Source organism: Antechinus flavipes, chromosome 4, assembly GCF_016432865.1.
Source record: "Antechinus flavipes isolate AdamAnt ecotype Samford, QLD, Australia chromosome 4, AdamAnt_v2, whole genome shotgun sequence".
NCBI lineage: Eukaryota > Metazoa > Chordata > Mammalia > Dasyuromorphia > Dasyuridae > Antechinus > Antechinus flavipes.
In genome coordinates, this window is record NC_067401.1 from 189,905,564 (window position 1) to 189,918,150 (window position 12,587).

Here is a 12,587-nt window from a genome sequence, read left to right on the forward strand (position 1 = left end):
CCCGGATGGGCCGTTAGTCGGAGCCGAGCCGCCGAGCGAGCGAGGGAGACGGGAGGAGCCGAAGCCGGCGCCATCCGCCGCCATCCGCCCCCGCCCCGCCGCCATCCCGCCCCGGGGAGCCCTAGACCCCGGCCCCGGACCTCCGCACACCCGGCCAGGTGAGTCTGGGGGACGCGCAGCGGGGCGGCCACCTCATTCCCGGCGCGGGTGGCAGCCGGCAGCTGCGACGGAAAGGTTGGGGTTAGAGGCGGCGGTAGCGGCGGAGGGAAGAGGTAGAGAAGCAGCAGCAGCCATCAGCCGCCGCCGCCATTTTGTCCTCTTTTAGCTGCTGGGGTCCGGCCGCCCCTCCCCCCGGGACTCCCCCACCTCTTTCTTGCTCCCCTCCCCCCCCTTCCCAGGGGGATGATACCTTGTCTCCCCCAGCTTCTAGCGGGGCGACCCTCGCTCCCTCTTCTGGGACACCCCTATTTCCCTTAACTAGAGGTAATGGCTTTCTCCGCAAAATCAACCTTCTCTATCCCCTTCCTCCATATTGTACACCGGCCCCCTCGCACTCTTCACTACTGACTCGCTGGGTCTTAGTCCTCACCCTGGTTGCTGGGTCTTCTCCTCCTTCCGGGTTGCTCCTCTCTCTTTGAGTCACTAAACTCGAATCCCCTAGGTAATGTTAATCTCTGTGTGTCCCCCCTCCCCACTCATCTCTACCTTTCTCCTCACAATATCCCTTTTCCATACCTATCTCCTTTACATGTGCCCTCATTCTACCCTTTTTTCCTCACATCATCCCTAACTTAACCTTTCACGTTATATTTTCTTCCACCTAGGGCCTTAATTAACCACTTTTTTCCTCCCCCAGTGGACATTTTGCTTCTCCCTTCCCTCACATTTTTGCTACTTCTGATAAAACTAGACTCCCCCTCCTTTTCCCTCTTCAGCCCTTCCCCACTGGTAGCCCACCATGAGTGGGTTCTCCATTCTTTTCCTCTCCCCCCTTTCTGGATATAAGCCAGTCCTTCCCCTTTGGGAATAACTTCCTGAGATGTACTGCTTGTTTAAATCCTATTTTACCTTCTGTATTCTTCTCCTCAAAGAATTGTTCCACTCTTTCCCCCTTCTAAAGCTTAACAAAAAGAAATTGTGCTTCCCATTCTTTGGGTTCAAAACTGGTCGAAGTAAGATTTGCTGCCTCCTTACTCCGCACATGGCAGTCCTAGTGTATCTGGGGAAATGGGATTAAGGAATCCTGTCCAAAGATAGACAAGCAACCATAGATATGGGCTTTTTAAATTCTGAGAAGGGAGGTAAAAGAGAAAGTTCTGGGATTGGTAGTAGGGTCAATATTGGCCACTTAAGAGGGAAATGTCCAAGTCTGTATTACTTTGTTTCATCACCCATCTGGATTTGGGAAAATAAAAGTTGGCTGGTGCCTTACCCCACAATCAGAGTTTGCAATGTTCTGGACTCTCCAGGGACTGGAATATAAGGCAGGCTGTTTTGCAGGTAGTTTACGGATGCTTTAGCCATAGAGTTTGGGTGAACACATTGTTCCCTTCAGCATTTCTCTGACACCAATCTCCATTCTGGCTGGGCAAACTCATAAAATTATCAAATTCCCAGCATCCCTCTTTCCTAACCCTCTCCAGATGGGACAGAAGGCATGCTGGGAATAGAGCCTTAAGGTCCTGGGCCCGAAACAGGATTGGGGAGTTTTAAAACTAAGTGGAGAGTTCAAGTTTGAAAAGTTATTGAATTGAGATTTCTGTGTTTGTGAGCTGTGATCTTACTGGTGTTCTCTGGAATAAGGATTATTAGTTGTTGTTTATTTGCTGGGAGATGGAAAGAGCCAAGGAATAAATAATCGGAGACCTGATGTTCCATAGATCCCTAAAATGAATTCATTGAGTTGCTATTATCCTCTCCTCTAACTCCCCCTTCCCTTCCCCTCCCCCAATTATTTGGGACTTTTCATTGTGGTATCAGAGGATGAAGCCAGGTAGGAAGACCAGTTGTTGAAAGGCAACAGGATTTGAAATTCAGGTCTCCCTGCCTGAGTTTGAAAGGTATGAGAATCTTGGTTGTTTGGGTTTCTGAGGATGATAGAAGGCTGAGGCTTTCAGCAAAAGAATGAGCCAGGGATCCAAGATATCTTTCACTTTGTTGGGCAAGAAAGAACAGGGAGTGAGGTACTGGAACCCTACCTGCAGGCTCCAGCACGTTTCGGGGGAGGTGCCTGCAGGACCCAACATACTCAATGAGCTTCCAGCGCGATGTCCGATCGCTCGGGGCCGACTGCCAAGGGGAAGGATGGAAAGAAGTATTCCTCGCTCAACCTGTTTGATACATACAAGGGCAAGTCCTTAGAGATCCAGAAACCCGCTGGTGAGGGCCCTTATGGGAACATTTCCATGTAGGGGGGGATGGGGCAGAAATGATGGGAGTGATCAAGGTCCTTTGGGGAATCCAAACATAGTAAGAGACATGGGAGGCCAAAGGAACACAAAGGGCTTAGTAGGTATACACGGGGGATAAGGGGAGTGGATTAGATACCTGATTCTGGATAGGAATTATTTTACCTCCCACAAAGGCGTGTCTGTGGCTTCCCATCCATAGATACGTAAGAACTGGAGGCAAAGAAATGAGGGGCTAGGGAAAGTTCAGGACTAGCTTGCCGTACCCTCGCTAGCCCAGGACTTTCTGTCCTACATTAATTCTTAGGGAAATGGAGTCTCAGCCCTAATCCCAAAGTGAGGGTTTTATGATCAGATTGGGCCCTTGATCAAAGAATGATGGAAATTGTGGGTGTCTGGCATTGGAAACTCCTAAATCTGAGCCAGGTCTCTCTTGCGCTAAATTGGAGCTTTTCCTGACCCTTTTCTACATTTTTTTCTTAGTTCCTCCTCGACATGGCTTACAGAGTCTTGGGAAAGTTGCCATTGCCCGGCGTATGCCACCCCCAGCCAATCTGCCAAGTCTGAAAGCCGAGAATAAAGGCAATGACCCCAATGTCTCACTAGTGCCGAAAGACGGAACAGGATGGGCAAGCAAACAGGAGCAGCCCGACCCCAAGAGGTGTGGAGAACAGAGAAGAGATGTTGGGGCTTCAGATTTTCTCATAGGGAATCTGGTATAATAAAGTTGGGATTTGGATTAATTCTTCATACACAAACATGAGAACCAAAAACAAGGACAATGGTGATCCAAAGAGGGTTGAGGCTTTGAGTTTTCATCACTCTCTGATTTGATCTGGTTTTCAAAGATATCTTCTCTAAATGGATAGAAGAGGTGGATAGTCCCAGGCTCAACTCCTCTATCTTTCAATCTCCCTCCAGTTCCGATGCCTCAACTGCTCAGCTGCCGGAATCGCAGCCACTGCCGGCTTCACAGATGCCTGCCTCCAGCCAGCCGAAACGCCCCCCAACAGTCCCCGAGGTATTATTTAAAGAAGTCCAGCCATACTTGGAATTAAGAGAAGGCATCTGAAGCTCTTAGCTCACTTTTCAACTTTGATTTCTCTCCCATCAGAACGCCCCTTCGGTTCCAAGCGGGGTAAAGTCTTGGGCACAAGCCAGTGTCACCCATGGAGCGCACGGGGATGGTAAGTGAGAAAAATTTACTGGGCTATTCTGCATGAAGGCTAGATAATGTGTATATTTTCTTTGCAGTCTTCCTTCATTGTCTTGAAGGACAAAGAACAACCTGTTTAATAATCCTCTCTCTAGGGCCTTGGCTCTGTAATAGTGGTGCTAATCTTCTTAAAGGCAAGCAGAGATTCATTTGTTTTCTTTGGCCATGTTCTGATTCTCTAATCCAGGTCTCATCTTCCCAGGAACCAAGTCATCAATGTCATGTTAGGCTTTTTAGGGATAGGCAGAACATCTTGTCAGCAGAACCAGTTCTCCATGAGTGATAAGCAGGAGTCCCCAAATCCACCCGTGAAGTGGTGAAGAATTTATTCTAAAAGTCTGATAACTGGGTGTTCTGCATATGTTTGATAATGATAAGATCTTTCTGTCTTTCACTTATCCCTTGTAGGTGGAAGGGCATCAAACCTACTGTCACGATTCTCTCGAGAGGAATTTCCGACCCTGCAGGCGGCTGGCGACCAGGACAAGGCTGCCAAGGAAAGGGAGTCTGCCGAACAGTCGTCTGGGCCCGGACCAAGCCTCCGCCCCCAAAGTGTGTCCCTCAAAAAAAAAAAAAAAAAAAAGTTTTATTTTAAAATTTTTTGTTTTTACTACCCATTGACTTTTGGATTAACTCAAAATTACTTGTTCATTCCATTATCCTTGACATGTATGATTTTTTTTTTCAGTATTTCATTTCCCAATAAGTTTCTATTTCAGAATTAGTTCTTTACATGATCAGCTTTGTTCATCCCTATTCCTGTTACATATGTTCACCTGCCCTTGAGTAGTCACATCTCTGTTTTTCTTTCCCTTCTTTTCTCTAAAACCCATCCTTGTAACAGATGCCACAACTTGGAGGGATGGAGGTGGGCGGGGCCCTGATGAGCTGGAGGGCCCAGACTCCAAACTTCATCATGGTCATGACCCCCGGGGGGGGCTCCAGCCCTCTGGCCCCCCTCAGTTCCCTTCATACCGCGGGATGATGCCGCCCTTTGTGAGTTGTGGGTCTTGAAAGAAGGGAACTTGGTGGTCTAGGGAATAAAGGAACAGCAGGAGGGTTGGACCTGGGATTTGGGGGAAGGGAATTGGCCCACTTGGATTCCCCCTCTGAGTGCAAGTGTTGGGACCTCTTGCAGATGTACCCCCCATATCTCCCGTTCCCTCCTTATGGACCACAGGGGCCTTACCGCTACCCTACTCCTGATGGGCCCAGGTGAGAGAGCAAGCACTGGGTTTGGACCTGGGATGGATGGGTTGTGGGGCTGAGGGTTAGGATACCGAGAGTCTGGGATACTGGACAGACTGGGACCTATGAGGGAATGAGATGTATCTCCTAGGAAACAAGAGCCCCATTTAGAGGTGTAATCCGTTCACATACCCTTAATGCAGCCGTTTCCCCCGGCTGGCTGGCCCCCGGGGCTCAGGTCCCCCCATGCGCCTGGCAGAGCCTGTGAGCCGACCCTCCATCCTCAAGGAGGATAACCTCAAGGAATTTGACCAGCTGGATCAGGAGAATGATGACGGTTGGGCGGGTGAGTGGAGATTCCAAGGAGAGGTGGATAAAGGGTACCTATGAAACAGGATCTGCTGGGAGAAAAAAAGCTAGAACCAGTGAGGGAAAGGATAAGATCTTTTCAGCTATAGGGGGGACTGGGAGGGCATGTTTGGAAGTACCAGTGGTGAAGAGCTTGGGAAATTAAGGCTGTTAAAAGAGTTACTTTGAGGGATCGGTTGGAGGGTAAAGTTGAAAGAGAAATTGAATTACTATATCTACCAATTAATGTGATTAATCTACCACTACTACCCTCCCCCAATCTTGGTCCCAACCCTAGAGGGAGGAGTGAGTAGTATGCCATTCTAAGCCAAAGATACCCAGGTTCCATTAGAAAGAGACCGGGTTTACCAGCTTATGCCCTCTCCATTCAGGGGCCCATGAGGAGGTAGACTACACGGAAAAGCTCAAGTTCAGCGATGAGGAGGATGGTCGTGACTCTGATGAAGAGGGAACAGAGGGCCAGTGAGTGGGGGTGCGAAGGTGGGAACATTCCAATTCTCTGAACTCTGAGCTCCTGTGGTTCTTAAAGTAAATCACCTTTGATTTGGGGGGGCGGCAATAGATGCTGATAACCTTGCTTTGATTGCCCTTATTCCTCTTTCCACAGCAAGAACTCCCATCCTTCGAGTGAGGACCGGCCCCCTGATACAGACAACAAGAAGGGCTGCTCCCTTGGAAGTGAGCTGCCCCCTCCCAAGGCAGCCTGGACAGAGACCTCCCGGCCTCCTGAGGCAGAGTCTGGGCCTCCTGCCCCTAAGCCACCCCCACCCCCACCTCACAGAGGCCCCACTGGGAATTGGGGTCCCCCTGGAGACTATCCAGTGAGTTTTGACAGGGAGCATTGAGAGATATATGAAGAATATGGTATCAGAGGGAAGGAGAATAATAGCATGTGGAGAGATAGTGCAACAAAGTCTGATGAGAGCCAGGATTCCATGAAGATGTGACGTCGGCAAGGTCCTATGTAGCTGGTAGAATACTTGAGTTAGGGGCAGACACACACCTGGGTGTAAATCATTGATTCAGTATTTCTCTAATTTTGGACAAGTCACATTACTTTGAGCTTTAGTTTTCTCATCTCTGAAATTAATAAATTGGATCAGATGGTCTCTAAGGCCCCTTCCAACATAAGATACTGGGTTTTAACAATGCCAAAAGAAGTAGAGGAAATTAAAAGTGAAGTCGAGGGCAAAATAGTGGAGAATTGGTTGAGGGTGGATCAAACTTGAAACCTGGAAAGAAGTGGGGTGAGTGATAAAAGATCCCCGAGAGAAATGGGAGGGAAGTATTTCTCCATTTCACCCACTTCTGAGGTTCTGTGCCAGGACTAGAAAGGATTTAGGTGGTATGATAGAATATGGAACCAGAGAGCTAGATTTTTGCATAAGCTATGTGGAAGTTGAGTGTCTAGCATTGGTCCATGTCATTAGGATCGTGGAGGTCCACCCTGTAAGCCACCAGCACCTGAAGATGAGGATGAAGCCTGGCGGCAACGTCGAAAACAATCATCATCAGAGATCTCTCTGGCAGTAGAGCGGGCACGAAGGCGCCGAGAGGAAGAGGAACGACGTATGCAAGAGGAACGACGGGCAGCCTGTGCAGAGAAGCTCAAGCGACTGGATGAGAAGTTTGGGGCACCTGACAAACGACTCAAAGCAGAGCCTTCTGCTGCTCCTGCTCCACCCACCCCAGCTCCACCCCCTGCTCCCTCCAAAGAATCCCCAGCACCACCTCCAGTGCTAGCCCCACCAGCTGAAAAGGAGCTTGAAGATCCAGCTCTGGTCCCTACCCCTATCCAGCCTCCTCCTGTCCCTGTTTTGACTCCAGTTCCCACCTTAGTGAGCGGAGGTAGCAGTAGCAGTACCAGCAGCAGCAGCTTTGATGCTAGCCCAGGTATGGGGTATATAACCAGATGAATAATCCTTATTTGTGTAATTATTTTGTCTGGTTTGGGGCCAGGGAGCCAGTTATCAGTTTACCTTCATGACTTGTGAATTGGGATGGGACAATTTAATGGACTAAATCTCAAGTGAGTTGACTCCAGTTTGGTTTGGCAAAGAAGAATTAAGGGCATATGGAAAAGATGTTAACTTAGTCTTGGCAAACACTAGCTGTGAAAGAGGGTTTTTTGGATCTGAGAATGGTTTTTGTTGGTTTGTTTTGAAGGGGAGACATGGTTATTAAGTATAGATAGCAATGTTTGCCTTAACCAATTTTATTTTCCTTTGTCCCTCCCTCTTCCCAATTTAGCGGAGCCTCCACAACCACCAAAGGAGGCCCCTGAGCCAACAGAAGAGGCCCCCCCGCCTACAACGCCCCCGGTTTCCAAGGTGGAACCCAAGGCTGATGGAGGTGGGCCAACCCGACAACCCCCTAACCAGGGACTGGGTTATCCCAAATACCAGAAGTCGCTGCCTCCTCGCTTCCAACGTCAGCAGCAGGTGAGCTTGAGGTCCTTTCTCCATTTTCAGTTTCACTAGAATTTGCTGTGATCACTGACCATGTTCTAAAGAATTCTGTTATTTATCTCTTAGTCTTAGGCCTTGTTCTTATTTCTCTTGATTTCTTTGGTTACTTGGTGTCTTCATCTTTCTTGTTCTTTATATTCATTTACTCTTTCCCTTTCTATTCCATTGTAAATACATCTTCTTTAACCCTATGCTCCTTTCTGCCAATTAATTGGTTTTTTTTTTTTTTACTCTTTTTCCCAGGAACAGCTTTTGAAGCAGCAACAGCAGCAGCAATGGCAGCAACACCAACAGGGTCCCACCCCTCCTACCCCAGTGCCCCCATCACCTCCACAACCTGTGGCCATGGGTGCGGTGGCACCCCCCCAGGCACCACCCCCACCACCTAAGGCCCTTTATCCTGGCTCACTGGGACGACCCCCACCAATGCCCCCCATGAACTTTGACCCTCGTTGGATGATGATCCCACCTTACATGGATCCCAGGCTGCTCCAAGGGCGTCCTCCCCTGGATTTTTACCCTCCAGGTGTACATCCCTCTGGTAAGGAATGGGAATTGGAATTGTTAAATGGGCTGATAAAGAGAAAACAAAATCTTTGATTAAATTAAATTTAAATTTATTTAAATTAAAATTAGGAAGATTTTTGTTTTTGTTTTTTTGACAAGAGGTTTTCCAGAGTTCTGAATGGTTGTACTCATTGTATGGGAATGTTGGTGCCAAAGCCCCATTTTCATTTGGAACCACCACCCTGTATCTCAGGTCTGGTTCCCCGAGAGCGCTCAGACAGTGGGGGCTCAGGTTCAGAGCCTTTTGATCGGCATCCACCTCCCCTTCTAAGAGAACGGGGCACTCCACCAGTGGACCCAAAGCTGGCTTGGGCAGGAGATGTCTTTGCCACTGTGCCTGCTGACAACCGTCCTCTCACCTCTCCATTGCACCAGGCCCCAGAAGAGGATGACAAGGGCATAAGGTGAGATGAGACGAGGAAGAAATCTGTCATCAAAGGATTCATAGACTCAACAGATAGACTTATAACCTTTTGTCTTGGTTGGGAATAATTAGTTGCCCACCACTGGGAAGAGGGAAAGGTTTGAAATATTAGAAATGGTATCAGTATAATGAATCCTATATCTTTTTTCCTTCAAAGCCCAGTATGCTGATTTTATGTCATTTTTGTTTTCTACTTTCCAATATCACTTTTTGTATAGAAGCGAGACCCCTCCAGCAGCTCCTCCACCGCCCTACCTGGCCACTTATCCAGGCTTTCCTGAGAATGGAACTCCTGGTCCCCCACTTTCCCGATTTCCTCTGGAGGAATCAGGTCCCCCAGGCCCTCGTCCAATTCCTTGGCCACCTAGCAGTGATGAATCAGCCAAATTGCCAATCCCTCCTAAAAAGGAACCCCCCAAAGAAGAATCACAACAACTAGGGGGACCAGATACTGGACGCAAACCCCCCCGGAGTGGAGGGGGCCAAGGCCCACCACCACCACGTCGTGAGAGCCGAACAGAAACCAGATGGGGTCCCCGACCAGGTAGCAGCCGCCGTAGTGGACCACCTGAGGAGCCAGGGGCACCCTCTCGTCGCGCTGGGCCTATCAAAAAAAACCCACCCCCTACAAAGGCAGAAGAATTGCCTCCCAAGCCTCTTGAGCCAAGTGACGAAACCTCTAAGGTCCCCAAACCAGATGCTCTCAAGGTTTCCAAAGGGAAAACGGGAGGCTCCAAGGAAGCTCCTCCAGTTGGGGCCCTATCCCCAGCACCTCGACTTCGTCGGGATTACTCATATGAGCGTGTGGGGCCAACTTCCTGCCGAGGCAGGGGCCGTGGAGAGTACTTTGCTCGGGGCAGGGGTTTCAGGGGAACCTATGGGGGAAGGGGCAGGGGTGCCCGAAGCCGGGAGTTCCGTAGTTACCGAGAATTCCGAGGAGATGATGGACGTAGCAGTGGGACTGGGGGATCATCCCATCCCCCTCCTTCCCGAGGCCGAACAGCCAGCGAGACAAGGAGTGAAGGTTCAGAATATGAAGAGATTCCTAAGCGACGCCGGCAGCGGGGCTCAGAGACAGGCAGTGAGACACATGAGAGTGACCTAGCCCCTTCGGACAAGGAAGCCCCTCCAGTCAAGGAAGGAGTGCCACCTCAAATACCTGTAGTTCCTTCACAACCAGGAGCGCCATCTTCACCAGCTCCAGCTAGATTCCCTGCTACTCGGGGTGGGCGTGTTTTTACTCCCCGAGGTGTCCCCTCACGAAGGGGTCGAGGGGGTGGTCGACCTCCTCCCCCTGCTGGTCCAGGCTGGAGTCCTCCTGCTAAGTCTCTGGCTCCTAAGAAGGCTCCACCTGGCCCACTGCCATCAGGCAAAGAAGCTTCAAAGGAGAAGCTGGTTCCAGGACCTTTGCCACCCCAAGCTCGAGGTAGTGGTGGTGGTATAGAAGATGGGGAGCGTCCCCGGAGGAGGAGGCATGGACGGGCACAACAGCAGGACAAGCCACCTCGATTCCGGAGGCTGAAGCAAGAGAGGGAGAATGCAGCAAGGGGAACTGAGGGAAAGGTTCCCTCTTTGCCCCTCACAGCAACATCCCCTGGTCCTGAGGAAATACCAACTGCAGCAGTAGTTCCCCCACCCCCACGAAGGGCAGCTGCCAAATCACCTGACCTGTCAAACCAGAACTCAGACCAGGCCAATGAGGAGTGGGAGACAGCATCAGAGAGCAGTGATTTTGCTAGCGAGCGACGGGGAGACAAAGAGGCCCCCCCACCTACCTTACTAAATCCCAAAGTAGTGGGAACCCCTGGCAGTGGAGGTGGAGGGGTTGGGGCAAGTCCTGGGGTCCCATCTATGCCCCGAGGTGAGCTGAGCCAGAGAGCCAAAGACCTGAGCAAGCGGAGTTTCTCCAGCCAGAGACCTGGCATGGAACGGCAAAACCGACGCCCAGGACCAGGAGGAAAGACAGGTGGTAGCGGAGGCAGCGGGGTCCCTGGGGGGAGGGCTGGCCCTGGGCGAGGGGACAAAAGGAGCTGGCCCTCACCCAAGAACCGCAGGTGAGTAGAAATGGTTACTTGAGCCTATGGGTCAGGGTGGACTCGGTGGGGAAGTGGGCTGGAGGGTTATCTATTTAAGTTCCTGAAATTGAGGAGTGAGATAGGAATTTGTAGTTCCTAGATGGGAGGAATAAATATTTAGGGTAAGGTCCAGATAGAGGTGGTTTTTAGAGCCGTAGGGAAGGGAAGGGAGCATTTGAGGGAGAAAATGATAACCTGAGGCTTATGGAGAGTGAATAGTTACTAAGGCTAGTTGAAGTAAAAGAATTTAGATACCTTGGATGCTTGGGAGAGGGCAGGGGCTTGGCCAGCACTGGGACTGATGCCAACCACCCCCTGCCATATCCCTAGCCGACCCCCAGAGGAGCGTCCCCCAGGACTTCCCCTGCCTCCCCCACCCCCCAGCAGCTCTGCCGTCTTCCGCCTGGACAGAGTCATCCACAGCGACCCAGCTGGTATCCAGCAGGCCTTGGCCCAACTCAGCAACCGACAGGGGGGGGCAGCTGCCCCAGGGGGCCCAAGGCCCAAGCTAGGGCCTCCCACAGCCCCTCAGGGCCCCTCTCCCCGGCCCCCAGCACGATTCGAACCCCCAAGGGCCAGCAGCAATGGTGTAGGTGGCACCGGTGAGCTGGGAGAAATGGATTGGAGATGGGGTGGAATGGGGTGGGCAGGGCATTGCCTTTGTCACCAGAGGGAAATAATTACAAGTGGGAGGTCTGTTTATCAAGGGCCCAAAGTATTAGGATCTCTTCCCACCCCCCAAAAAAGTGAAGTTTGGTTTGGTGAAGAAACGGTAGGATTCTGGATCCATATACTACCAGATTTTTCCCATTTTCCTCAGAGCCTCACTTTGTGGAACCAGGGCCATTGGTAAGAGGGGTGAGTGGGACCTCCCGGGACTCTGCTGGGGTTAATCCCTTCCCCCCCAAACGTCGTGATCGGCTAACTCGAAAGCCAGAGCTGCTGCAGGAGGTGAGAGGGGGTTGGGGGTTACATGCTTTATTTTCCTTGTCATAAAGATTTCTGGGCCTCTATATTCCATTTACCTCCCTTTTGTCCCTACTTTGTGTCTTTTATTTCCCATCCCATGTCTTCTCTTTCCCCTTCAATATCCTCATTCTTTGATTTTTCTACAGGAGTCTTTGTCTACTCCTCATAGTCCTGGATTCCTAGGTCCCAAGCCAGAAGGATCCAATCCCCGGGGAGAGCCCAGAGATGCAGGTACAGAGGCTCTGGCTCCCCACATCTGGAATCGTCTACACACTAGTGAGTAGAATTGTAATGGGGAATAAGATTTTGGGATGATCCACAGCAGGTTCTTAGAGTGCTATCATCCAATCTAATTCTCCATCTAGCCGCCAGCCGAAAGAGTTACCGGCCCGGCTCAGTGGAGCCCTGGATGGAGCCCCTCAGCCCTTTTGAAGATGTTGCTGGCACAGAGGTGAGCAAGGGTGAATTCTGGGCATCTCTTGTGGGCATATCCATAGAAGACCTCTCTACTGCCTCACATTCAGTGTAATATCTGTACATATTCAGATGATCTGTGTGTTCATTCATCCTTCATCTATGGGGGGTAACTTGGGAAGGCTTGTTTCAGTTGGAGACTGATTACTACTTCTCTGTCCCATGCCAGATGAGCCAGTCTGACAGTGGGGTGGATCTGAGTGGTGACTCTCAAGTTTCATCAGGCCCCTGCAGCCAGCGAAGTTCCCCTGATGGGGGATTAAAGGGGACAGGAGAAGGTGCACCCAAGCGTCCTGGAGGCCCTTCACCTCTGAGCACTGCCCCTGGTGAGGGTCCACCTGGCTCTGAACCCTCCGACCCTCCAAGGAGACGTCCTCTTGCCTCCCGTGATGGGGACAAGAAGGTAACGGGTCAAGAAAAGAAGGGAGG

General features: G+C 50.7%; 1 protein-coding gene and 1 non-coding gene across 6 annotated transcripts in view; both read left to right on the forward strand.

The window, feature by feature from the left end:
• Positions 1-12,587, forward strand: part of PRRC2A (proline rich coiled-coil 2A) — a 16,096-nt gene continuing 3,509 nt past the window's right edge. For 2 of the 5 annotated variants that reach the window (XM_051996205.1, XM_051996200.1), the window contains exons 1-21: positions 2-158; positions 2,205-2,379; positions 2,892-3,069; positions 3,330-3,429; positions 3,523-3,595; positions 4,033-4,176; positions 4,469-4,620; positions 4,763-4,839; positions 5,016-5,158; positions 5,553-5,643; positions 5,789-6,002; positions 6,612-7,074; positions 7,432-7,622; positions 7,893-8,190; positions 8,410-8,620; positions 8,859-10,694; positions 11,046-11,317; positions 11,536-11,666; positions 11,831-11,960; positions 12,050-12,135; positions 12,328-12,561. In XM_051996205.1, the coding sequence (XP_051852165.1) occupies positions 2,268-2,379; positions 2,892-3,069; positions 3,330-3,429; positions 3,523-3,595; positions 4,033-4,176; positions 4,469-4,620; positions 4,763-4,839; positions 5,016-5,158; positions 5,553-5,643; positions 5,789-6,002; positions 6,612-7,074; positions 7,432-7,622; positions 7,893-8,190; positions 8,410-8,620; positions 8,859-10,694; positions 11,046-11,317; positions 11,536-11,666; positions 11,831-11,960; positions 12,050-12,135; positions 12,328-12,561 (5,136 nt within the window). In that variant the 5' untranslated portion in view covers positions 2-158; positions 2,205-2,267. Of the gene's footprint in view, positions 159-2,204; positions 2,380-2,891; positions 3,070-3,329; positions 3,430-3,522; positions 3,596-4,032; positions 4,177-4,468; positions 4,621-4,762; positions 4,840-5,015; positions 5,159-5,552; positions 5,644-5,788; positions 6,003-6,611; positions 7,075-7,431; positions 7,623-7,892; positions 8,191-8,409; positions 8,621-8,858; positions 10,695-11,045; positions 11,318-11,535; positions 11,667-11,830; positions 11,961-12,049; positions 12,136-12,327; positions 12,562-12,587 lie in introns of all 5 variants that reach the window. The other 3 variants (XM_051996201.1, XM_051996202.1, XM_051996204.1) reach the window with 2 other exon arrangements.
• LOC127563647 (small nucleolar RNA SNORA38) lies at positions 2,572-2,707 on the forward strand. Its single transcript, XR_007954086.1, has one exon. It is a non-coding gene; the product is annotated as a small nucleolar RNA SNORA38 (small nucleolar RNA).